At 41.7% G+C, this 27,037-nt stretch overlaps 2 protein-coding genes across 7 annotated transcripts; one reads left to right on the forward strand and one right to left on the reverse strand.

The window, feature by feature from the left end:
- The first annotated feature begins 1,122 nt into the window (after positions 1-1,122).
- LOC5506179 (espin) lies at positions 1,123-18,840 on the forward strand. 3 transcript variants are annotated; one of them, XM_048725017.1, is made up of 10 exons: positions 1,124-1,294; positions 2,439-5,206; positions 11,325-11,508; positions 11,834-11,909; positions 12,311-12,417; positions 14,600-14,734; positions 15,197-16,268; positions 17,741-17,836; positions 17,938-18,014; positions 18,212-18,840. In XM_048725017.1, exons 2-9 carry the CDS (start codon positions 4,713-4,715, stop codon positions 18,009-18,011), a joined length of 2,238 nt encoding a protein of 745 aa, XP_048580974.1. In that variant the 5' UTR covers positions 1,124-1,294; positions 2,439-4,712; the 3' UTR covers positions 18,012-18,014; positions 18,212-18,840. The 3 variants fall into 3 exon arrangements, with proteins under 3 accessions (XP_048580975.1, XP_048580974.1, XP_048580973.1); XM_048725016.1 differs by having other exon boundaries at positions 1,126-1,294; positions 17,741-17,844; XM_048725018.1 differs by lacking the exons at positions 17,938-18,014; positions 18,212-18,840 and having other exon boundaries at positions 1,123-1,294; positions 17,230-17,844.
- LOC5506171 (somatostatin receptor type 5) lies at positions 18,828-26,182 on the reverse strand. Of its 4 annotated transcripts, none has more exons than XM_032374552.2 (2): positions 25,928-26,182; positions 18,828-20,848 (listed from the first exon to the last, which is right to left on the reverse strand). In XM_032374552.2, exons 1-2 carry the CDS (start codon positions 25,960-25,962, stop codon positions 19,774-19,776), a joined length of 1,110 nt encoding a protein of 369 aa, XP_032230443.2. In that variant the 5' UTR covers positions 25,963-26,182; the 3' UTR covers positions 18,828-19,773. The 4 variants fall into 4 exon arrangements, with proteins under 4 accessions (XP_032230443.2, XP_032230446.2, XP_032230445.2 ...); XM_032374555.2 differs by lacking the exon at positions 25,928-26,182 and adding an exon at positions 24,908-25,919; XM_032374554.2 differs by lacking the exon at positions 25,928-26,182 and adding an exon at positions 22,018-25,919.
- Between the last annotated feature and the right edge of the window lie 855 nt (positions 26,183-27,037).

Consider the following 27,037-nt stretch of genomic DNA (forward strand, 5'->3'; position numbering starts at 1 on the left):
ATTATAAAGAATGTACTACAACAACTGAGAGCAATGCTCCTATAGATATTATCAATAAAAGATGGTGCTTAGTAATTGCAGTTTATTGCATTTCTTGACTCTGGGTTCAGGTTCAAGACTGACCTGGGATACCAGGCCACACCCCTTAGTAAAATTATTTGTCCAACCAAAATCACGCTCTATGCCAATATAAAACTAGCTTCCCTATGCAGAATGGGCACGAGTTAACCTTGGCACAAGGTCTACTTTTTCATTACAGAGCCGGTAAAGTTTCTGCTGGCCACGTGATTGAGGCGAAGTTGATTCCACAGGAATCCCAATGGTCTAAAGTTACAATATCATAATGTAGATATTTTAGAAGTTCAACATAACAAATAAACAGTTCAACAAATAAACCAATAAATAAAAAGTACTAATAATTGGAATGATTATAACAGTGATTATTGAATGATTATAAGGGAGTTTGTGAAATACATTTCCCGCCAAATTTATTAAAAATACCCGGATGACGGCGCGCTTGTATTTTCGCACACATTCTTGATCCACCACAACCGTTCATACTACGGAATTAGTCTAGTTCTACAGCTTTTTTCTTTGTTTTGTAAATGGACAACGAACTCAAGAAAGCAGGATTTGCAGTAACTTTCAATCCTGGAGGGAATGGCGATTGCTTTTTCGCGGCGGCAGGCCATCAACTTGGAGAATCAGTAACCATGTTGAATATTGCGGTGTTAAAGTACCTTGAAAAGAATCAAGTAAATACCTTTATATTAACTATGAAAGAAACAGCTTTTTAGCTGTTTCTTTCATAGTTAATATAAAGGTATTTACTTGGTATATACAACAGCTTTTTAGCTGTTTCTTTCATTTTAATCAATAACGTGAAATAGAGCTAGTCCTAAAAAGAAATCGCTAGCATGCTCGGTATGCTCTGCAGTTGACTAGAGACGGGTCGAGGTTTAGCTGAAGCGTTTTCACTCTAAAAGAGTCGGATCTGTCCTGGCTTGTAACTAGTTGTTTTTAAACTGAAAGTATTAGTGGTTTCAAGAAAAATGAACTGACTCCCAGAAAAACGCACACAGTGATCGCGATTCATTGATTTCATCTCAATCGGCAGCATGATGGAGGTGACAGATTTCAATTCCTGTCCAAAGAGGACTTTGCGGATACCATAATGCCTGGGAGTTGGAGAGCGGCCATAAAGAAGCTGAGGGACGACTTTGCCATCGATCTGGTAATCCAGACATTCTCGGATGTTTTCCGCCAGGAGTTGGTGATGGTGACAATTGATCAAGTAAGTTTTGACTTGGATCTTTTACTTGCCATTTTTACACTAGTCCACACATCCCGGGGGGGGGGGGGGGGGAGAGGGGACTCTCCCTAAAAATGTACATATGCTCGTCGAAAAAATGAATTTAGCAAAATGGGTGTGGTTTCTGGGTTTTTTTTTAACCCTAAGGGATAGCAGATTAAACAAACAGATTATCAGGTTTTAGCAGTTTTGTTAACGGGCTTCTAAGACTCTCCTATCAAGCACGCCTCAGAAGGTCCTACAAACTGTAATAGGAAGTGTGATTTTTTTAAAATTTTTGGGGGTCGGTCCCCTGGTAGACACCCTAAGGAATAGCAGATTTCCAGAAGACTCTAAGGGATAGCACTTCGGGTAATTTTTTTACCCTAAGGGATAGGACAAGCATATGTACATTTTTTAGGGAGAGTCCCCCCCCCCCCCCGGCAACATATTCTACCACCAATGCAACAAACAAATCCGATTGATTGCATAATTATAACTCAGTTGCGTAATACAACAGGCTGATGGAACAAATGTAATAGAATAAAAAGAAAACTCCATCTAAAAGTGGTTTGTTTTGATATAGGATGATAAAACCGGCACATTGTATCACAGTGTTGACACAAAGAAGCCTAATACTGGCACGAGCAGCTATTTTATTTTATTTTTTTTACGCTGTGTAAGAAATGAGAGATCAGTCTGCCTTTCGCAGGCTAAAATTGCCTCTGCTTGCAGGAGACACGGCAGCCGTGTACGGGAACCCAAATGCTAGAGACATGGCAGTGTCAGAAAATCGTCTTTTTCAAGCAAACGAAGTATTTTTAAATTTGCTCACACTTTGAAGTTATTTTAAATTACCCGGCGTAACAAACTGAACAAAATTTTAATCGGAATTTAAACACAGGAAAATCGCAGGTGAAAAATAACATTTTTTATATTTTACTTCTCCAATTAAGCCCATTCAGAAAAAAAACACAAACACATGTTCCTGTGGTATGTATTATGTTGTGGAAACTTCTTTTTGCATGAAAATGCTGTAATCAGAAAAAAAGAAAACAACGGAATATACCAGATAACCAACATTTCATAGTAACCAAATCAACTTGCCAAACACTTTATCAATAAATGGCCTTTTCTTATTCTACAGAAACAGAAAAGATGTCATTGCGCATCTCCTATGGAGTGGTGGGATGAAGAAACCTATTACCCAGGCATTCCATTGTGGAAAGGGAAACCGCTGGTTGTTGTATATGTTAATTTTTAAAATAAAAGTTACGAATCAAGTGGTTCAGTAGATTCAGATGATAATCATGGTGGTGACAAGAACAGTGAAAAGCGTAATGCTCGGTTCCGGTCAGCACCAAGTAAAGCCTTTACAAGATCATTGGAATTAGCGAAAAAGGAGAGATATACATTGTTAGATAGTCAAAAGAAGGACGGTACTTTTCTCATTCGATCCGGAACCAATATCTACACTGTCAGAATATCTCGCGATCCAACGTGCGACTGTACATACTCAAGCCCAACTCAAGTCTGTAAACACGTCATTTCTGTCATGATGAACTATTTCCAGGTTCCTTTTTTGCGCTCGCCCCCAGGATCCCTCGATGCTCAAAATTCAAGATGGCGCCCGATTACCGGAACGGAGCGGGTTTTCCGCGATAAAACACTGAGTACCGCCTGCTAGCAGGCTAACCAAAGCGTGATCTCACCATGACATGTTCTAACGTGACGTGTCTCACCGGGACGTGTCTCCCCTCCAGGGAGCTGTACGTGGCGTCCATCTTCGTGGCCGTCATCTCCATGCTCTTCATTCTGACCGTGAACCTGAACGCGCTGGCCCCCATCGTCACCATGCCCTTCCTCGTCACCTACGCCGCTATCGAATACACCTACTTCAAGCTCGCCATGAGCTACAATCTCAAGCAGAAACAAAAGCTACTCGACGCCGTGCGCCCATGTAGCAGGATTTTCGTTCCTACCTGATTTTGTTCCGGCCGGAACAAAAGTCCTAGAAAAACAGTTCCGGCCGCAACGAATCATCTGAATTTTCGAGATTTTGTGCCCGGGAATTCAGTTCCGCACCCGCGATTTTAGTTCCTACTCTAACAACCACCAAACCCTGACCAAACTGACCTCCAAACTTGTAAACAATAATACTTAGGGTGCGACGAACACGACCCGTCAATCAAAATACTTGACGCATCAATAACGTCACCTGGTAGATAGAAAGACAGACTTCTCGGAGTTCTCACGTTAAAATATAGTGAGATTTTTATTTTGACAGCTTTCTAAGGTAACTCAAACTCAACTCAAACTTAACTCAAACTCAACTCAACGCATAACTCGATGATTAGTCTATCTCGTAAAAAACGAACTAGCAAATTTATACTAAAAAAAAGTTGTCCTGCGTCAAATATATCTTATTTGCAGGCGCTTGCAAAACTGGGGCTCTAAAAAATCTTTGATGGTCAAGAGGGGGTAAATATGCAAATGGTCAGATTTTCGTTAAGGGTGAAGGGAGGTGTTAGAGAAATTGTCACTAACAAGAACTCATCTCGTCAATAACTCATCACCCACCCCCTCTGTATAATGCACTGCCCAACAATGTCAAACTGTCTTACTGGAGAACGTGGGCTGTTGGCCGCAGTGTAAGCATGGTCTAAATTAAATGTTTACATACTCCTCGCCAAGGTTAGAGACTTTAGGTCGCACTGGGTTGTGCAATTTAAGAGGGCCCGTTGGCGGAAATATACTGGGAATGACTAACAGTCACGGATATTGCTGAAGAGTCCATGGGATTTAATACGAGTCATTTTATTTTATCGTCAATTATTTTGTAGGATTACCGTTTCTTTGGCGACAGAAAGCTAGCTGAGAGAGTTCATGACGACTGTGGTTTCCATAGCTGTAAAAACAGCTGCTTTATCTTAAAAAAAATGTAAATATATATAGCACCCTTCTACACCAATATCATATTTGCTACCGTCATCCTCGTGATAAGGTTTTTATATAAGAACCTCACTCGCTGACGCTATCGCACGAGCGCTCATGTGCGAGAATACAGAAAGAGTATGAAAACAAAGAAAACAAAACAAACTTACGATGCAAATTAATCGTTGCACTCAATTAAGCCATCTTGACTACTCAAGGCGTTTATTGACTGAATTTATGAAATGAATTAGATCTTCGAAGTAAGTGAACGGAGATCTATTTAAACATTAATTCGCCATGTATACACACCAAGTCAGGTCTTCAAAAACGTCCAATCGAACCAACGGATCCATGAATGCTTTTAAATAATTGATGATATTCCTGAAGTGAAGGAAATTCTCAAAGGTTTTACAAAGGTTTGATCATGAACTCATCCGACTCTCCGTGGGTATGTAAGGCCAGACTCGCCTTGTGGTGATATTTCTTCATGACTGTGATGGAAGAAGCTGAAAGGGTTCTCGCAGCAGCGAGAGACGGCGATATCCAAACTTTGAAAACTTTACGTCGCTTCGTTCCTTTCGCCACTGATAATTATGGATCCACCGTTCTCCATCATGCTACGAAGCATGGAAAGCTTGACTGCGTCAGATGGATGGTGGAAAAAGTTGGACTGGATCCTAAAGCAAAGTCGAAAACTGGAGCGACAGCCTTGCATGTTGCCGCCGCACAAGGGAAATTACAAGGCGTTAAATTTTACATTGATGAGTGCGGCGTGGATCCTAACTTTCCTGATAACTCACGCCACACAGCGCTTCATTTAGCCTCAAGATTTGGGCACTATGAAGTAGTTAAGTGGCTTGTAGAGAAAGCCAACTGCGACCCGGGAGCCAAGACATTAAACAGAATGTCGGCTATTCATTTTGCTGCATCCGGGGGAGATCTGCACTGCCTAAAGCTGCTTGTAAATAAAGTTGGCAATAGGTGAGTTGTGCTTCAATTGCTAGCTTTCGTATATGTCATTCATGTATTCATTTATTTTCATCTGAATTAGGGTAGAGCGAATTAATTATTTATTAGAATATACACGAAATGGCAGAGATGGGACACATTAAGTTTCTGGCGCACATTTGGTTTTTTATATTGCTATGATTATTAATTTGATAAATTTCTTACTTTATTATTATTTTTCTTTCAAGTTTTATGCGCTTTTTAGAAAACCTAATGAGCCCCTGTCTTTTAAATCAACTTAATTATGTTAATATGTATGTATCAAGATGTAATGTATTTGAGAAAAACCTTAGGATCAAAACGAATAAACAGTAATGGCGGACTCTCGTTGTTTATTGCTGTTACCCAGAAAACCTTGCGGTCATACAAACAGGAATCCCAAACATTACATACTGCCCCACCCAAGTTTACAACTAAACGATACTTGCTTGCTGAGGCCAGTAAAACTATCAAATTTATACACACAACATGTCAATAAGTAAAAAACAACAACAATGTCCATGACAAGTTCTTGACAAGTTGTCAATCCATCAGATCCGGAAAAATGTACACAGTGTGTGATATGCTGCTTAAAATTAACATACATAGTCTTTGAGGTGAGTAGGTGTGGTTTTGAGTCGAGTACTTCTTCGCAGAGTACTTGCAGGTTCAGAAGCTGGAAGCTCTGTCTTCTTCGGTTCCAATGAAGGTTCTGGAACTGTGATCTCAGGTTCCTTAAATTCCTCTGGAATCTGCTTGGGTACAGTTGTTTGCATTGGAACTTGGGCCAATTCTGTTGAACTCTGAAGATCATTGGCGACTGTGGGTGTGCTTGTCCTCAGGCGAAGATGGTCAACATGTCGTCGAAACACTCCACCTGAACTGAGTTGAACGACATACGAAACCGGTCCTGACTGTTGAATAATTGTTCCACATAACCACTTTGGACCATATGAAAAATTCTTGACAAATACTGGGTCATTCACTTGAAATTCTCTGAGTGGCACTAGATTGTCGTGTTGTTTCTTCTGTGCGAGCTGTTTATCTTCTACACGAGTGCGAATTGTGTCCTGACTAAGGGGGTTGACCAGGTCCAAGCGCGTCTTCAGCTTCCGGTTCATTAATAGCTCACCAGGTGTTTTACCAGTGGTTGCATGAGGTGTGGTACGATAGCTTAGTAGAAATCTGCTTAACTTCGTGTCTAAGTTTTCCTTTTCCCCTCCCATCTTCTTCATTGTTTCCTTGAAAGTGCGAACATATCTTTCAGCAAATCCATTGGATGCTGGGTGTTTAGGTGCTGAAGTGATGTGTTTTATGCCATTCTCAGACATAAAAAGGGCAAATTCTTCACCTATGAAGGCAGTTGCATTATCAGATACAATGATATCAGGCAGTCCATGTACTGAGAAGCATTCTCTTAACTTCTGGATGGTTACTGCAGCAGTACTGGAGTTTGTCTTGAATACCTCGATCCACTTACTATAGGCATCACCGATCACCAGGAACATGTGTCCTTCGAAAGGTCCTGCATAGTCCATATGTATGCGAGACCAAGGTCTAGATGGCCACTCCCACGGATGTAGGGGTGCAGTAGAAGGTGCCTTAGCATTACTTTGGCAGCTTGTGCAATCTTTCACCTTTTGCTCAATATCCGCGTCCAGGCCAGGCCACCAGAAATAGCTTCGGGCTAACATTTTCATGCGAACCATTCCAGGATGTCCATCATGTAGTTCCTGGAGAAGCTTGACTCTTCCTTGAGGAGGAATGACTACGCGAGAGCCCCAGAGTAGACAGCCATCCTGACAGCTAAGTTGGTGCTTTCTATCAGAGTAGGGCTTGAACTCAATGCGATCATTTGAATTGGGCCAACCGGACATTACTTGGTGTCGTACTGCACTAAGAATAGGATCTTTTGAGGTCCAACGCTCAATGTCCTTGACTTTAACGGGTGTGTTGACTTCAAGATGATTCATTACAAACATAATGTCGCCAGGCACTGGAACATTTCTGGTTTCATTTGGCAATGGCAGCCGGCTCAGGCCATCGGCATTACCATTTTTCTGGCCTTCTCGATATACTAAAGTGTATGAGTAGCCTGACAGGAATACCGCCCACCTCAATATGCGTGGTGAGGCTGAGGTCGGTATTTGTTTAGTTGACTGTAGCAGACCCAGCAGGGGTTTGTGATCAGTGTAGATGGTAAACCTCCGTCCATATAAGTATGAGTGGAACTTCCTCACCCCGAACATGATGGCTGCTGCCTCTTTGTCGAGCTGTGAATAGTTCTTTTCGGCTGGGGACAGAGTACGTGAGGCATATGAAATAGGACGTTCAGTCCCATCATCCATCACATGTGAAATAACACAACCAAGACCATATGGTGATGCGTCACAAGCAAGGGTTAACTCTCTTTCCAAGCTGTAATGCACTAGAAGTTGTGAAGAGTGAAGTGTGGACTTGGCTTGGTTCCAAGATTTTTCATGTGCTTCACTCCAGTTCCAAGGTGTGTCTTTGACTAACAGCTGATGTAAAGGAGATAGTATTGTAGTGATGTTAGGTATGTAACAAGCGTAATAGTTAAGCATGCCTAAAAAGGCTTGCAGTTCTTTCAGATTAGAAGGTCTCGGTGACTCTTGAATTGCTTTGATTTTCTCGTCAAGGGGGTGGATACCATCTTTGTCTATGCGGTGTCCCAGGTAAGTGACTTCAGGTGCTTGAAAAATGCACTTCGAACGTTTAAGACGGACGCCAGCTTTGTCCAGACGTGACAGGACTTCTGTTAGACTTTTGAGATGATCTGCTGATGTCTTCCCGGCAATGAGAATATCATCTATTCGTACTACAACATTCGGAATACCCTGCAGTAAATTTTCCATTGTGCGTTGGAAAATCCCAGGGGCTGAGGCAATGCCGTAGCACAGTCTATTGTACTCAAATAGGCCTTTATGAGTGGTGATAGTGGTGTACTTCTTTGATTCTTCATCTAACTCAAGTTGTTGATAAGCTTGACTCAGATCTAGTTTTGTAAACTGCACTCCACCTCCAAGTTGAGCTAGCAGATCCTCTGTTTTAGGAATTGGGTAATTGTCAAGTTTGCTAACTTGGTTCAAGGTAACTTTGAAGTCTCCACAAATGCGTATAGACTCATCAGATTTGACAATGGGCACAATGGGTGTTGCCCATTCCGAAAATTGAACTGGACGAATTGTTCCTTCTTCTAACAAACGGTTCAATTCTCTCTCTACCTTCTGACGTCGTGCATATTCTACCGTGCGAGGTTTGAAGTACTTGGGTTTGGCTTGAGGATCAACGTATATCTTTGCTTTCACTCCTTGAATTGTCCCTAGTCCTTCCTTGAATAAATTTTCATGTTTCTTTAGCAGGTCAGACACATCAGGGGATACAACTTGAACTAGGAAAATCTCTGGCCATGACAACTTAACATGTTGTAACCAATCTCGTCCAAAAAGACTGGGCACCTTGCCTTGTACAACTATAACTGGCAAGTGTTCAAAGAAGTCCTTGTACTTGACTTCCACTACAAGCTTTCCTAAAACTGGAATTGTCTCCCCGGTGTATGTTTTCAAGGTTAGCTTGGTATCTTGCAGATTGAGAGATGAACCCTCAATGTTCTTCAATTGATCAAAAATGTCCTCTCCGATTACTGAAAGTGATGCACCAGTGTCTAGTTCCATTTGAACTTTAAGACCATTTAATTCAACATCTACTAAATACGGATTTTGGCGGTTGCCTTGACTGACAGCAAACAATGGATATATATCTTCATCTTCTATTTCTTTATCAGTATCCAGAACATGAATTGCTGGTTTCCCTTGTTTTGGATGGTGGTTTGAATTTGGCTTGGTTGTCTCGGACGACTTTTTTGCTTTTTTGAGACATTTGGCAACAATATGTCCTTTCTTTTTACAATAATGGCACGTGGCCTCCTTGAAACGACATTTTGACGGGTGGTGATTTTTTCCACAACGATAACACTCTTTATTTTCGCTTTTAGAACGCGATAAGGGCGAAGAACTGACCTTTTTTACAGATGCAGACGTTGAACTTAACGTAGAAGGAGCAGATTGAAGCTCGGCCATGTGCTGTGCGGTCGTTTCCATAGACGAAGCAATGTCGTAAGCTTTTTTGAAAGTTAAGTTCTCTTCTGATAGCAAACGCCTTTGGATTCTTTCATTGTTAATTCCAGACACCAGACGATCACGCAGCATATTTTCCAGACTGCCACCAAAATTGCAGTATTCTGCCATGTTTCGTAGAGCCGCTACAAAATCAGACACGTTCTCCCCGCTCAATCTGAAACGGTTATTGAACTTGTGCCGTTGCACGCTTTCACTCGGTTTTGGGTTGAAATGGCTCTTTACCAAGGTGCACAAGTCAGCATAAGATTTCTCTCCAGGTTTCGCTGGGGCCAGCAGATCAGACATTAATTTGTAGGTTTTTTTCCCTACCGAACTGAGGAGGATTGCACGGCGTATTTTCAAGTCATCGTCAGACGTAGTTACTCCATTTGCTTCAAAATAGAAGTTTAGACGCTCGATATATTGTTCCCATGAATCAGAATCTCTGTCGAATTCGTCTATTTTGCCGTAGGTTGCCATTTCCGAAATCCTCGTCGCCAAAAAATGTAATGTATTTGAGAAAAACCTTAGGATCAAAACGAATAAACAGTAATGGCGGACTCTCGTTGTTTATTGCTGTTACCCAGAAAACCTTGCGGTCATACAAACAGGAATCCCAAACATTACACAAGATAAAATGATTATTGCCAGTGCAACACCTTAAGGGGGTCGATGAGAGATTAAATAAGATAAATAAAGGTATTCCTGGATTGTTACCCTGTGGACTATTAGATGGTTATCCTGTGAACTGTTAGATGGTTATCCTGTGGACTGTTAGATGGTTATCCTGTGGACTGTTAGATGGTTATCCTGTGGACTATTAGATGGTTATCCTGTTGACTGTTAGATGGTTATCCTGTGGACTGTTAGATGGTTATCCTGTGGACTGTTAGATGGTTATCCTGTGGACTGTTAGATGGTTATCCTGTGGACTGTTAGATGGTTATCCTGTGGACTATTAGATGGTTATCCTGTGGACTATTAGATGGTTATCCTGTGGACTATTAGATGGTTATCCTGTGGACTGTTAGATGGTTATCCTGTGGACTATTAGATGGTTATCATGTGGACTATTAGATGGTTATCCTGTGGATTGTAAGATGGTTATCCTGTGGACTGTTGGATGGTTATCCTGTGGACTATTAGATGGTTATCCTGTGGACTTAGATGGTTATCCTGTGGATTGTAAGATGGTTATCCTGTGGACTGTTGGATGGTTATCCTGTGGACTGTTAGATGGTTATCCTGTGGACTATTAGATGGTTATCCTGTGGACTGTTAGATGGTTATCCTGTGGACTATTAGATGGTTATCCTGTGGACTATTAGATGGTTATCCTGTGGACTATTAAATGGTTATCCTGTGGACTATTAGATGGTTATCCTGTGGACTATTAGATGGTTATCCTGTGGACTGTTAGATGGTTATCCTGTGGACTATTAGATGGTTATCCTGTGGACTATTAGATGGTTATCCTGTGGACTGTTAGATGGTTATCCTGTGGACTTAGATGGTTATCCTGTGGACTGTTAGATGGTTATCCTGTGGACCTGTGGACTATTAAATGGTTATCGTGTGGACTGTTCGATGGTTATCCTGTGGACTGTAAGATGATTATCCTTTGGATATACGTCTGCCGTCTCAAGTACATTTTCTTGGCGGGTTGGGAAATCTCAGATTAAAAACTGGGAGCACTACATTCATCTGCACTAAATTTCCGTTGCGTGAGAATTAAAACTAAAAACCTTCGTGAGCGAAAATATATATAAGATCTCTGCTCTCGAAATACTCAATAGCTACTTTTATTTCCAATACCTAACCACAGGGAGCTCACCTCTACGGTTTGAATAAAGTTGGAATTGTTTCTCAATGCAAAGCCAAGAAGCAATTCCGATTCATTCAGACCGTTGATATGAGCTCCCTTGTGACCAAACAAATCAATAAAAGATTATTTCTTATGACTTTCCCTCCAGCTCGGTAAATGAAAGTGCAACAGATGGTACAACCCCGCTGTACTTAGCAGCGCAGGATGGTAACTTTGATTGCTTGAAGTTCCTTCATGGAGTGGGTGCCAAGTGCAATATCACTAGTAGGGACGGTATGCATCCTATTCACGCAGCGGCCCAAAACGGGCACCTGGACTGCTTGGGCTACCTGGTAAGGACTTAGAGCCTTAAAATGTGATTATCATCATCACCGCTATCATCATTACCACTATCATCATCACCACTGTCATCATTATCATCACCACTATAACAATCGTTATTATCATAGCCATCATAATCGCCATCATTAACACCAGCACCATCGTCAAAATCATTATAATTGCCAACATCACCATTGTATCAAGATATTATCATTACGTTATTACCATCAACATTGTCATCATTGTCATAAGCATCGCCAAAATTACCAGGACACCATCATCATCATCATCATCATCATCACAGCAGCTTGATAACTATGATTTCTGTTTTCCTAGGCCATCCATGGTCGCGTGTCAATGACCGAAAGAGACCGGACGGGGGCCACGCCTGCGCACTACGCCGCGGGACAAGGTAGGGGGAATGGTAACAAGTTGACCTGATTCCTGTTAATGTATACTTGAATTATGTAAATTATCCAGTATTTTAATTCACATACAATTGTGTTATCAAATCAATAAATTTTGTTAAATAGTGTCGTTTTTTCTATCTCGCTCGGTCGATTCCTTATTAAGATATTACAACAATATTTGGGGTCTACCTCGATCGTCTTTTCGTTTTTTATCAACCTAGAGCTGTGTACGTCGAGAATCTCCAGGTAAACTTGCAAGAATTCGTGTTTAAATTCGATTTTGACTGCCATATTTGAAAAGTGTCCCAGACCCTTTCGTTTTAGAATATCACAGGTTTTCCGCGCGCTCTCACAAGTTGTTTTAGACCACGAGGATATGTAAGATGGAGTGGAATTGTTTCAGGTCACCTATCTGTTCTAAAGTGGCTGAATGTTAGATGTGACGTGAAGATCAAAGACAGCCTTGGTGGGACTCCGTTGCATGACGCGGCAGAGAAGGGACAACTTCATGTAAGAAGTTACCCAAATTTTCGTTTGGAATATTCAAATTAGACTTTTGGGTTCATGTTTAACTTAGAGCATTTCTCTGTTATATTTTTCTCCTCTATTGTTCTTAAATAACCAATGAACTTCCACTTAGCCCATGACCCTCCACATGGAGAGTTCTCATGACGTTAGATCACCTTGGGTCAGTACGCAGCTCTTACAAGCTGCAATTTGATCGGGCAAGTGAACAATATCTGCACCCCGACACAAAGAACGAGAAGAATAAAGAAAAAAGAACTCCTTTGTAGAACAAAGACAATAGGAGACAAAGCAGCTGCGTACTTACTCATCACCTTAGGCCTGTTGATATGACTGTTATTATTTCTTACACCTTTTGGATGGATTTTCTTCTTATAGAAGGGATTGGATCGCTGTCTACCCAGGGCTGTACCCACAAAAGTTTTCTGTTTTGTTTACGCTGTGCGCTTATGCTTGCGTCTTTGTTAGTGTTTTTAAAGCTATATTTAAACCCCCCCCCCCCCCGCCCTGGTTCAGCTCATAATACTATCTCTGCAATTGTCATTGTTGTTGTTGCGTTCAGCAGTTCAATTTGTTTAGTAGAAAATCAATACCTAGATGTCACCCTCTGGCTCATCTGCCTCAACTCACATGACTGTTTCTGGTTGTTGTTGTTGTTGTTGTTGTTGTTGTTGTTGTTGTTGTTGTTGTTGTTACAGTGCGTGGTTGTTGTTGTTGTTGTTGTTACAGTGCGTGGTTGTTGTTGTTGTTGTTGTTGTTGTTGTTGTTGTTGTTGTTGTTGTTGCAGTGCGTGGTTGTTGTTGTTGTTGTTGTTGTTGTTGTTGCAGTGCGTGGTTGTTGTTGTTGTTGTTGTTACAGTGCGTGGTTGTTGTTGTTGTTGTTGTTGTTGTTGTTGTTACAGTGCGTGGTTGTTGTTGTTGTTGTTGTTACAGTGCGTGGTTGTTGTTGTTGTTGTTGTTGTTGTTGTTGTTGTTGTTGTTGTTGCAGTGCGTGGTTGTTGTTGTTGTTGTTGTTGTTGTTGTTGCAGTGCGTGGTTGTTGTTGTTGTTGTTGTTACAGTGCGTGGTTGTTGTTGTTGTTGTTGTTACAGTGCGTGGTTGTTGTTGTTGTTGTTGTTGTTGTTATTGTTGTTGTTGTTGTTGTTGTTGTTGTTGTTGTTGTTGTTGTTGTTACAGTGCGTGGTTGTTGTTGTTGTTGTTGTTGTTGTTGTTGCAGTGCGTGGTTGTTGTTGTTGTTACAGTGCGTGGTTGTTGTTGTTGTTGTTGCAGTGCGTGCGATATCTGGTGGAAGTAGTCTAGATCACATGACTGTTTCTGGTTGTTGTTGTTGTTGTTGTTGTTACAGTGCGTGGTTGTTGTTGTTGTTGTTGTTGTTGTTGTTACAGTGCGTGGTTGTTGTTGTTGTTGTTGTTACAGTGCGTGGTTGTTGTTGTTGTTGTTGTTGTTGTTGTTGCAGTGCGTGGTTGTTGTTGTTGTTGTTGTTGTTGTTGTTGTTGCAGTGCGTGGTTGTTGTTGTTGTTGTTGTTACAGTGCGTGGTTGTTGTTGTTGTTGTTGTTGTTGTTGTTGTTACAGTGCGTGGTTGTTGTTGTTGTTGTTGTTACAGTGCGTGGTTGTTGTTGTTGTTGTTGTTGTTGTTGTTGTTGTTGTTGTTGTTGTTGCAGTGCGTGGTTGTTGTTGTTGTTGTTGTTGTTGTTGTTGTTGCAGTGCGTGGTTGTTGTTGTTGTTGTTGTTACAGTGCGTGGTTGTTGTTGTTGTTGTTGTTACAGTGCGTGGTTGTTGTTGTTGTTGTTGTTGTTGTTGTTGTTATTGTTGTTGTTGTTGTTGTTGTTGTTGTTGTTGTTGTTGTTGTTGTTACAGTGCGTGGTTGTTGTTGTTGTTGTTGTTGTTGTTGTTGTTGTTGTTGTTGTTGCAGTGCGTGGTTGTTGTTGTTGTTACAGTGCGTGGTTGTTGTTGTTGTTGTTGCAGTGCGTGCGATATCTGGTGGAAGTAGTCTAGATCACATGACTGTGTCTGTTTGTTGTTGTTGTTGTTGTTGCAGTGCGTGGTTGTTGTTGTTGTTGTTGTTGTTGCAGTGCGTGGTTGTTGTTGTTGTTCTGTAGTGCGTGCGATGTCTGGTGGAAGAAGTCCAGATCACATGACTGTTTCTGTTTGTTGTTGTTGTTCTGTAGTGCTTGCGATTTCTGGTGGAAGTTGTCCACCTCGATGTTCGCTCTAAAGATAGCAGTAACACGAGTCCCATCGACCTGGCAGAGAGGTATGGTCACGTGACCTGCCACGAGTACATGAAGACAGCCCATGCCAAGGTACGCCGCCCACATAGCAAAACATGTCACGGTACAAGTCACGCAACCAAGACGTGACAAGGCATGCTGGTCACGGCGCATGTTTCACGTCACTAAACAACAAGGTGTCACGGAGGTATAGAACGCTGCTGGGCATCAAGAAACATCACGTCCATCGTTACGTCACGATCGAGACACCTCACGGAAATATCAGCACACGTCATACCACGACACGTCACCGTCATAAGTCACACCACAACACGTTACAACACGTCATGTCATGACATGTCTCGGTCATTTTCACGTCACAACACACCCCACCACGACACGTCACCGTCATAAGTCACGGCACAACACGCATCGACACGTCACGTCATGACATGTCACAGTCGAAGTCATAACACAACAGCATTTTGTCATTACATTGCAATTTTTAGTGAAATGAGAAATCATGTCACGCTAATCTTGTGATCCTCGTTCCAGAATCTCAAGCAAAAAGCAGAAACAGTTAAGGAATACACGCCGTTCGACACGTGGACCGTGGATTCTGCATCAGCCGGTGCTTCCTTTCTTCACGTGCTAAAGAGAACTCCGTCTAAAGCCTCTCTCGTCCCTCCGCCGCCTGCCACCGCTAAGGCACCGAGCATCGCCCCTCTATCATGTAGCCCTTGCCCCACGCCCAAACCCCCAAGGACAAGCAACTCTGTGTTAAATGTGCCTATCGCAAGATTTGAGTTTGTGCCTTTAGCAGATACCAACACCGTGCTTAGCGAACCCACAACAAGGTCAGACTCGGTACCTTCAGCAGACGAGCACAATAAGCCAGAGCCCTCCAGTCCAAAGGTCATCTCGGAAGTTTCTATGCAAAACGCGGTGAACGTCAAGAAGTTCCAGATAGAGAGTAAGATCAATGATGATGTACTGGATGCGGCGAGAAAGCGCACCATGTTTTTGAAGCGCTCTACCGAGGTGTACAGCCGATCAGACACGTCCTCTCCGGTGACGAGCCCCAGCGATAAGCTCGACTCACGTAGGGGAAGTGTGGAGTTCAAAAACGCGATCACATCAGCGCGCAGCAACTTGAAGTCATCGCTGTCAAGAAATTCCTCCAAAAGTGAAGATAATTTGTACAAGATTGAAGATGAAGAACTAAATATTACCGAGCGAAAAGTGCCTTCATCAGAAAACATGGATGGCAATCCGGTAGAAAAGAAAGAAAATGTTGTCTCAGTCGAAACAAAGAAAGCTACAAATGAAAATGCTATCCAAGATGTAGCAAGCGAAAAATTCTTCACAGAACAAGAGGATAGATTCCAAGAATCGGAGTCTACAAGTTATTCAGATAAACCATTCATGATAGAGAATACTGCCCGTGAGCAGATTTTCAAACAACAGTTAGAATCGAAAGTGGCACCAAGTAACGGCACTCATCCTAACGGTGGTAGCCCTGTGTCGCCTTTGTCCTCGATCACCACCCAGATGTTGAAGCGTCCACTTCGAGAGAGGCAGATGGTCGCTATGCCCCACATGGGCGAGAGTGCCGAAGATAACGACGGTGAGTAGAAAACACTGTGAGGGAGGGGAGGGAGGGGGCAGATGGTCGCTATGCCCCACATGGGCGAGAGTACTGAGGTTAACGAGGGTAAGTAGGAAACACTGGGAGGGAGGGGAGGGAGGGGGCAGATGGTCGCTATGCTCCACATGGGCGGAAGTGCTGAAGATAACGACGGTGAATGGGAAACTGGTAGCATCAAAACATGATACATGCAAGGACTAGGAGAACGAGTCGGGTTTGATGCATTACTGGGAAAGATGATGATAGGGAAGTACGTATATGAGGACACGTGACACATTGCCCCTTGTGTGGTAAGCGCAAGAGTGGATAACACGTGATTCATGTATGTGTTGTAAGAGTGAGGGAAGAAGATAACATGTGACTCACTACCAGCAGGTGTGGATGAGGATACATGGCTTGTATTGTAGGCGTGGATGAGGATACATGGCTTGTATTGCAGGTGTGGATAAAATACATGGCTTGTATTGTAGCAGGTGTGGATGAGGATACATGGCTTTAATTGTAGTACGTGTGGATGAGGATTTGTGGCTTGAATTGTAGTAGGTGTGGATGAAGATAAATGGCTTCAATTGTAGTACGTGTGGAGGAGAATACAGAGAATACAAGGCTTGTATTGTAGGTGTGGATGAGGATACATGGCTTGTATTGTAGGTGTGGATGAGGATACATGGCTTGTATTGTAGCAGGTGTGGATGAGCGTACATGGCTTGAACGTGTGGATGAGGATAAATGGCTTGTATTGTAGTACGTGTGGATGAGTATAAATGGCTTGTATTGCAGGTGTGGATGAAGATACATTACTTGTATTGCAGGTGTGGATGAAGAAACATTACTTGTATTGTAGGTGTGGATGAGGATACATGGCTTGTATTGTAGGTGTGGATGGGGATACATGGCTTGTATTGTAGGTGTGGATGAAGATACATTACTTGTATTGTAGGTATGGATGAGGATACATGGCTTGTATTGTAGGTGTGGATGGGGATACATGGCTTGTATTGTAGGTGTGGATGGGGATACATTACTTGTATTGTAGGTGTGGATGAGGATACATGGCTTGTATTGTAGGTGTGGATGAGGATACATGGCTTGTATTGTAAGTGTGGATGGGGATACATTACTTGTATTGTAGGTGTGGATGAGGATACATGGCTTGTATTGTAGGTGTGGATGAGGATACATGGCTTGTATTGTAGGTGTGGATGAGGATACATAGCTTGTATTGCAGGTGTGGATAAAATACATGGCTTGTATTGTAGGTGTGGATGTGGATACATTACTTGTATTGTAGGTGTGGATGAGGATACATGGCTTGTATTGCAGGTGTGGATGAGGATACATGGCTTGTATTGTAGGTGTGGATGGGGATACATTACTTGTATTGTAGGTGTGGATGGGGATACATTACTTGTATTGTAGGTGTGGATGAGGATACATGGCTTGTATTGCAGGTATGGATGAGGATACATGGCGAACACTCCCCGAATGGAAGCGCCAAGTGTTGAAGAACCGCATCATGAAGCAACAGCAGGAAGCCGCTGAATTGCGTAAGAAGGTACTTCCTGTTCACGGGCGATAGGATAGTTAGTAAGTAGTGTTCATTCATGAATCGCAAGCCCTTTTCTCCAAACTGCTTTTGAATTTTTAGAAAGAGGAGGAACACATGAAGTACGGAAGCCAACCGAAATGGAAAATTCCACTCTTGGAAAGACAGGAATCTGACAGGTGTGTTGCCGAATAGATCCGAAAGCGTACATCAATTTCTTTCCAGCGAATATCTTGCGTATGACAAAAAGATTACACCCTTTGTTGTTAATATAAATAACCGTTTCAAATCATGTGAAGATACCCCCTCTTTTTCCTTTTTGCAACAATAATTTATCTTAAAAGCAGCACAAGTTGATATGGTTTCATTTTCTCAGATTAAAGGAGGAGCAGCGCTTTGCTGGGATGCCAGAATGGAAGAAGGCGTTGATACAGAAAAGGGAACATCAAACCAAATGATAACTTACTAGCTTGTATGCACCCACAAAAGTCTTGCACTATTGATGGCAAAGCCTTGTCCCGCCCAGTCCCGACAACCCGTCATTCTCTCTCAGCGCGTTTAGGATTTCGGCTGCACTCGCACGTGGCGCGTTTGAAATTTTGGCAGCATTCATTTGTGAAGCGTTCTGGAACCCAGGAATGATATACTTTTCGTGTGGAAAGTGTTTTGCAATCTATTGCCGCTCGCTACACGTACCCAGCGCATGAAAAACAAACAAGATCACTGACCGCTGCACATTGACATGATTCACGCATTTCGCATATCAGTGCGCAGTAGAGTAGCGACAAAGCAATGCTTGGGTATGATGCGGGGAACGAAATAAATCGCACACTGGACATTCGTCAGCTTTAAAACAAATCAGAGACCCAAACCGTGAGCCTAGGTGATTTGGGCGTGTTTTCGGCTGAAGAGAGCACACCAATAGCATTTGTCCATCCAAAATATCCCACAATCTCAAACTTAAATTCTATGTATTCAATAATAAAATTAAATTTTGCAATGGTATAATTTTTATTATTGCTTTACTTTATGCCTTTCTTTGCTCTATGTCTAATTTCAGACGAACTTAGGGCGCGTTTTTTTACTCGTGATTCCGGAATGAGAATTATTAGAATAGAAAAAAACGCGCGTTCGTTTATCCCCGCGTTCCCATTCCGGAATGGAATGAAGGCCATTCCACCCATTCTACTACCTGTAGCAGAATGACTCGTTAGATCCTAGTTACACCCTCACAGAGGATAGTGTGCTTCATCTTGGACAAACTTGCTAGGGAGTATAGTGTACGTCGAGGGTAAACAGATGACTGAATGAGCACTTCCCTTGAATATTCAGCCCAAAAATCTTTCTAAGGTAAGACGATAATTCAAGTAAAGATAACTAGACGCCGAGTAATGGTAATAACCACCACCAACCCTCCCTCCTTTTTTCACACATACACATACACACACTAAATTTCATTGCAAGAGGCCGAAACATTTCCTTGAAATGCGGTTAACATAATGCAGTCTATTGTGCATAAAAGAGTATGTAATTTTACATTTCAGTTCCTCAGGAGTCTCTAGCTCGATGCTATTCTGATGTATAATCACCATTCCAACACATGTGCGTCATTTCATTGAAATAATTCAGAGAGGAGCTGACATGTCAATTGTTCTCTTCATCAGACCAGCACCACACGTTACAGATCACAATGATTGACGTTCCTGTTCTCCAAATTACAGAGTGTTACTCAGCCATTCCTTTGTTATTGTTTGCAATATAAAATAACGACGATGATTCCAATACAATGGTCATGTGGATAGCTATGTTGACACAATCATATAATCAACAAAATGCTACTCCTTGCAGACAATTGTGAACAGCACACGATATACTAGCAGTTAAATCAGGGATTGATCCACGACTCTCCTGACCCCGTCACAGTACTTCATCCGTGACTTAAGGTCCCGTCAGCCATAGAAACATATAATCAACTCCTGTACGGGACATAGCATTCACACGTTCCTCTGGCGCCGGGCAGAGCGGTCCTTGCCCCTTGCGCAGCGGGGGAACCCATGTTTGCAGATGCTCCCCCTCCCCCAGGGGATTGACAGTGTTCTCGGCACGCAGACAAAACAGTGACACCTTGATCTGCTTACGAAACGTCTCGCTCTGGAATGTGTACACGAGTGGGTTGACGGACGCATTGAAAACGATCATAAGCACGGCTGCCACATGTGGGGTATCCCCAAAGTGCCTTTGCGCAGGCGCGAATACCATCATGACGTAATCAATTAATGGCGGAAACCAGCTTATACAGTAGATGAGACTGACAGTCACTACGATCTTCGTGATCTTCCTGCGCGCTCTCGATATCGCCCCCTGCGAGTCCGGCAGGGTCTGTTGAGCCTTTTTGATCCACAAATTGTATGTGATTTGCGAATACAAAACCGCCATGAATATTCCAGGAATCACCGCAACTACAGCCAGCCATATTGTAGCATAGACCTTTGAAGCCACCGAAGTCGGCCAAGTCTCTGAGCAGAATGAGATTTTTTCGTCAAATCGCGCGACCACGAAAAGCGGGAGATTGAAAAGTAAACCGAAAAGCCAGGAGAGGCCAATTACTCTCTTGACGATAACAACGCGGAACAGGGAGAGATAACGAGTAGGTTTGAATACCATGAAGAACCTTTCTAAGGCAATGCACATCAGGGAGCACATGGACGAGACCGCGCCCACCCACGCGATGTTTCCACCCGTCAAGAACTTGCACAAGTAGTCACCGGTCGGACCATGAGGGTGGCTCACCGCGCGCGTAATAATATGCCTAAAGCCGAGAAACACGAGAATGGTACTGTCCGATATAGCCAGGTTGAGAAAGAGCCAGTTCATTGGACGGCGCACTGGGCGGTGCTGGAGAATGATAAAGCAGACGAACAGGTTGCCTAGGAAACCGATGGTTGCTATGAGAGCGTAGAGAATAATTAGGATGAGTTCCCCGCTCTCCATCACACCAGGTTGCTGGGCAGTTCTGCAATGAAAGTAACACCTGGTTTATGCTGACGGTAATAACAACGGTGATAGCAACCTAGGCAGGAACATCATTGTCCTACACCATGTGATAAAATATACAATTGTAATGTGTTGTGCTTTACCCTAAGTTCGGCAAAACGGGAATTGTAAACGTTTTGAACAGGACAAAGCAATCTCAGCTTTTAGCGGAGGTCTATTTTTTCTACTAAGACCAACAGCCCATCTAAATATGGAGAAATGAGACCTCTGCTAGCAGAGAGGGTTTTACTATGAGAAACCACATACCAATATACTAAAAGAGTGACTAGCTACTGCAATAACATCCTAGAACAGCTGCATAGATATTGTTGTTACCCAGAAATATACGTCATCTCTTCAACGCCTAGAGGGACAAAGGGTCGACAGTTTGAGTTTGGTTAATGTCGTTGGTCGTTTTTATCTAAAGCAGAGATCTATTCGCTTTACGTGCTCCAGGATTAACTCGACTTCTCTATCGTGAAAATGTTTTATTTTCTATCTCTACTTTGCAATGTGTGACTTCCCTAGAGAGAAATGACACAATTGTCACACGGTTATCAGATTTTTTTCATGAGCCCTTTTTGTGTGTGAATCATCGTGCTGAGGAAGCAAGGCTAACCGCATAGTTGCCTTGATTATTTTTGAAAACGCCACGGCATCAATCTCTGTTTATTTTGATTTTTGGGTGAAAAGTTTAACAGGGCACATATTCCCCAAGTTTTTATCATTTTATTGTTTTAACATAACGTTTATCAAAGCTTTTTGTGAATACGCTCATCTGGAATGATTCAGTAAAATCAACACTATTAGCGAACAACTTAATAAAATAGACTGTCGCTGCCTTCAGAAATTCATCTAACCAACAATCCATTTTATGAGCGTTAACTCTAATGAGATGACTGGGAGTCAAACGTTCACTTACCTCCCTAGGAACCAACTAAAATCCATATCAAGCGGTACGTTTGTCGGTCCTACTTCCCCAAATAACACGCAAGCTCCTTAACAACTCTAAGATATCCTATCAATTTTGCGTCATTAAAAAGAGGATCGAATAAGCGCCCCACCCCGCTTCCTGGGACGCGATAACTCAAAGATATTAACATCAACACAACGAGTTCTCGAACTTCTAGCTTCCTTTGAACTTTTTACCTTAGCCTCATTTCGTGAGTTGACGTCTGTTATATCTTCCTCGATGTCCGCTTTGCGCCCAAATAACAACGCCTACCTAGCAACGAAATGTCGTGATAACCCAAGCCGTTCACATCGGCACAACTCGTACCACAAGCTTGCCTTGAACTTTCTACCTCATTTCGTGACTTCGCCATGTTATCTCTTTCTGATAGCGAGTACAAATAGGAGCTGAGATAAAGGCAATGAGAGCTACTAACAAGTTTTTGCTCAACAAAACCGGAATTATATTCATAATATTTTCATAGCTCACAGCTTTGAGCAATTTTATAATAGTTATTCTACGCAGGGTAAAGTTGAATATAAAGGGTGGTGTTTTTATGTGGCTGTGGCGAGGGTCAAGTCGATAACACGCCCACACCGTGGTCGTGCTTAAAGTTTTTTTGTTATCAGTAGCCAAAGATTTCCCTTCTGACAAGCCAATGCACAGCTAGCTGATAGAATACAGAAGGTAAAATACAAATAAGTATAAAAGTTCGAGGAACGCCAATATATATCGCCACAATAAATCACGCTTTTTATCAATAAAGATGACTTTTCAACTTTGTAATGTAATAAAATATCTTAAGATGTAGTTCTTGAAAGTATAAATAAATAGCAGAAGTTTTCCTATGCTTTTAATGTATTATTGAGCTGTAAAGTGGCGCTGCAAGTATAACTCTGACTTGCTTATTAAAATTCATCTTAACCTTAGCCGTTTTCCGTTAAAAAAAACTCCCTCGTAATCAGTTTTTTCGGAGTAAAGCTTACTCAAAGGACTCTTTAATAAATTTGTTCTAAGTCCCCGGCAAAACATGCTTATCTCATAATCCCAAAGAAATATGCATTTTTCTTCTGTTCATTTTCTAATCAAAGCAATCACCGCTTGCAGACTCGACGGATCTGAGTGAATGTCCATCTTTAAGCGCGGCTCTAATTTGCCTGTGAATTGCCTTAAGGCTGGTTCGATAAAAAATAATAACCTTTCAAATACCTTGTCGTATTTTTAATCTTTTTAAACTCTCCTTCGTTATTTCGTTGTGATTGAAAAAAGGATATATATTTATTATAAGTGTCAGGCCTAAATGGTGACCAAAAGACACAAGTAACACTCTATTAATCTCCCTGTTACTTTAGGGTAGAATATGCTCTTATGGTTCCCTGGACCTGAGGGTATTCGATGCCTTTGGGTTTGAGGGAAGGGAATTTTGGGTAATCAAAAGATTTAAATGGTGAGTTATCTATTTTTGTGTTCTCAGGATGTTTTGCCGGATGTTTTGTCGGGTGGCACTCTAGCCAACTCGAGACTATTTCAGTAGAACTTGCTGCAGTATAACTATAACATCCTTTAAACGATTTCGAGTTTTCTTTTTTTTTTTTTTTTTTTTTGCTTTAAAGAAATTTTCAATTGTGGAAAAAACGTAAAATTTAAAGGGGATAGCAGAAATCTAGTGAAAAAAGAGATTGAGAAATTAGATAAATTGCGATAGTTGAAAGCCAAAAAGGTGGGGGATTTCCCGGGAGCACCGATATTCAGGGAGAAGTTGATATCCCATTTTTCCCACCACAATGAGGTAGTGGAAAGTTCTGGGAGTGTATGAAAAATGAATTTTTGTTCTTAAAGATAAAAGTATGTGCCACAACCCCTACCCCACCTGTCATCCGAAGAAGATATATTTAATGGCTCCCCACACATGCACTATCACCCCCCCCCCCCCTCCCCCCCACACACACAGGAAAAGGATGTCACGCCGCAGGATCACCGGGTCTGAGATTGTTTTACTGCGATGTAAATGCGTTAATAAAGCATCTTTCAGCGTTGAGAGCATAAAAACAGCGAATTCACATTGTCTTTGATGAGGTTCTTCAACGAGTGCGCAACCCAATTATATTTTTATTATTATCATTGTTTTAGGGAAACGCTCTTTACGATAAAAGGCTTTAGTGTTGTAAAATGCGATAAGCCTGCTGATGCATATGCCAGAATGGCCAAAGGTAAAAGTCTGTATCTGATACAAGACTTGGAAATAGGGCTCACAATAAAGGAGAATGTCTACCAAATTTCATGATATCTATTTCATTTTTGCGTAACTGAAACTCAATCTTTCATTCAAAATTAAACCTATTGCGTTTATGCGGAAGACAAATATTTATTTTGTTATCCGGTTATTAAAAAATTGAAAATATTTAAGTTCTTTTTATCAAGAAATAGCACTTCAATTTGGCTTTTTCAATAAGAATGTCTTAAACTGTCATTCTAGAAATTTAATGATCACCCATAATTCTATTGACAATTAATTATTGTAGCTCCAGTAAGTAATGAGGCGCATTTAGGGGCAACAAAATAGTCCTTAGTAACAAACGGAAGCGAATTTTAATAATGGCGACCGAAATACAATTAAGCAATTATGAAAAATATTTGCACAGTTTTGTCAAAAACAATACTATTTTCGAATGTAAAAATGAAAAGGTTAATAGACGAGTTAGTTATATAGTCATGTTCATATTATTTCACTTTGAGCTATTGTAAAAGCAAGCTTTTAACTTGTGTATAATGTCTAAACGTCGAAACTTCTGAAGTTTGTTTTCGTCCTTTTCTTGTGTCGTGGGATTGTGAAGGGACCGAAACTGTCGTGTTCTTGACTCACGTCTGAATATTCTATTGGTGGGTTGGCAGCTAATGTATCAATCTTTACATGTGTCACTATGATACACGAAGAGAAAATAATGCAACGTTTTTGTTTTTTCGCGTTTCGGGTTCTATTCTTTTTGTGATGCGCTGATACTGGAATCGTTGAAGTCAGAGTGAGTTAGGAAATAAATTCATATTTTTAAAGTGTTTAAGACATTGTTTGAAGGGCTATTAACCTACCTCCAGTCGTTTTCTCTTGACCTCAATTGGTCTTAATCTATAGTCTTCAATTAGGGGAAAAACCTAAATTCATTTGCCCATAAGATTCAGTTTGCTCAAAACAGTATCATATGAAGTCTTGCTGTGATCTTTCCTTCCTCCTCTTGCATTATTCAAATTCCTTCTGGTTAGTAGGTTCTCTTCTATGGCGGGGGGAGAGTTCGTGTAGCAGACGGGTAGAGGAGCCCTGCGATTTATCTATTGTCGAGGGGGATTGGGGTTGGACTGTGGTGACGTCATTCGTTTGTGCACAATTCTTTTTCCAAAAGTCGAGCATTGGATGGTTAATTTTAAAAAATCAAGTGATTTTTCACAGCATTCATATCACAATTTTTAGAAAATATATATGTTATCACTAAACTAAAAGATTGAATTTTGACTTGAGCTTCCGAGAGAAAGGAAATACAAAAGAAGGAAAAGGTGTCTAGTTATAAAGGCCTCCCGCATAGCATGGCAATTAAAGCGAAAAAAACTATGCGAAAATGTGTCAGTGACTGACAACTTTTGTCAGTAAAATCAGCTCAATTCAATCATATGATTAGTTAAGGTCGAAATTTTGGCTCAGTGCTGTGGCTTTTATGATACGCCTTCACAAACAGAGATGAAAGAAAGGACTTTGTTTTTAATTCCAGTTGGAGCCGCGTTTATATTTCCTATTGGAAAATCAAAATAAACTCTGTAGCAAATACAGAAGAATTTAAGTGAAAAAACTTTGTATAATTATTTGGATACCTGCTCGTAGCTTCTTCGACGATCACGTGACTTCTACCTTTTCACGACTGGTTGCTAAAGCGCACGTTTTGTTTCTATTTCTTTGCTTGGATTATCTTTCCAGATTATCCCATGCTCGAAGCATGAGAACACCATGCTATTTAATGCGCACATTTATTGTTTTGTTGTACAGGCAAAAGGAATTCGACATGCTGAATTCTTTCTGTGATTGTTGGTTGCCTCCATCGTTTTCCTCATTCGTTCACTTACCTCGTGAATACATCTGTCATCCCTGGAAAACTCATGCTGTTTTGGCAAGCCAAGCTGAAGGCCTCTTCTATTCAGATTAAAGTCAATGCTTTGTGTCTTCAATCTTCTGTAGATCTTACCACAGCCACCTGATACGCTTAAGCGTCATAGGGCTCTCGTGTGCTCATAGAAAGCATCGCTAAAGAAGCGTATCTGATGACCAGAGACCGCTATATGTTTATATCCCATCATAACATGCCAACTCCCAGCATCCTTTGCGAAAGTCGCGCGCAATCTGACACTCGCAAGGCCCTCAGACGGGAAAACCCCGTGTCACCCTGCTGTGACAGACAGTGCTTTTTAAAAAAACGCCAGACTAGTTCCAATACCACGCGGTTAAACCAGCCTTTTTGGTTTGAAATGGCGGCGTTTTACCGGCGAACTGTCACATTTTGGCGAATGCTAAGAAAACTAGATCAAACTTAAGCGTAAAATTTTTTTTATGACTCCATCATTATCAAACAAATCTGTCATTTTTTGTACAGTATGGTTTTAATGCTGTATAGTAAGTCACAACAGCGACCGAAGTCAGCCTTTCGTACCTTTACTCGAAGGATTCAGCATACGCATACGTTATTCAGCACTGTCGCTGTGACAATAACGATTAAATGATCAACCAACCACGGCCTTAAACGTAGTTTTAACGTCACTGTGCGTGGTGGGGGTCAGCGTTAAGATTAGATATTCTTTTTCGCCTCTTTGGAACGTTATTTATCTATAGCATTAGTAAGAGAGTATCGGGACTTCTATGCTCTGGGATATCTAAGCTAGGGGGATACCTTTGTCATTTCACCACAGGAAGCCCAAGATTCGCGTGACCCGGTCAATGATCGCGGACAAGGCCCATTGTTTTCAAGAAGTGCGCCCAAATAATCCCTTATATTTCCACAAGCGTTTTGTTTTCATGTACCATGGGACTATGCGAATTATTTATTTTGCGCACACTATGGTTGAACCCCAGACACTTAGTTCATACACTCTATGAATGCTGACATATAAAAGCCGCGCCTCAGGGCTGTGCGTTCTTACTTTGGGGCGAACATGAGGGTCAACCCCCTCAGACAGGCATTC

This window comes from Nematostella vectensis, chromosome 3, assembly GCF_932526225.1.
Source record: "Nematostella vectensis chromosome 3, jaNemVect1.1, whole genome shotgun sequence".
NCBI classification, from domain to species: domain Eukaryota; kingdom Metazoa; phylum Cnidaria; class Anthozoa; order Actiniaria; family Edwardsiidae; genus Nematostella; species Nematostella vectensis.

Excerpts from the sequence above, each read along its gene's own strand:
- LOC5506171 (XM_032374552.2), bottom strand. The coding sequence starts at position 25,962 with ATGAGTTTTCCAGGGATGACAGATGTATTCACGAG. Across the intron at positions 20,849-25,927 it reads ATGACAGATGTATTCACGAG|AACTGCCCAGCAACCTGGTG; the intron begins GTAAGTGAACGA and ends CTTTCATTGCAG.
- LOC5506179 (XM_048725016.1), top strand. The coding sequence starts at position 4,713 with ATGACTGTGATGGAAGAAGCTGAAAGGGTTCTCGCAGCAGCGAGAGAC. Across the intron at positions 5,207-11,324 it reads GTAAATAAAGTTGGCAATAG|CTCGGTAAATGAAAGTGCAA; the intron begins GTGAGTTGTGCT and ends CTTTCCCTCCAG. Across the intron at positions 17,845-17,937 it reads CCGCTGAATTGCGTAAGAAG|AAAGAGGAGGAACACATGAA; the intron begins GTACTTCCTGTT and ends TTGAATTTTTAG.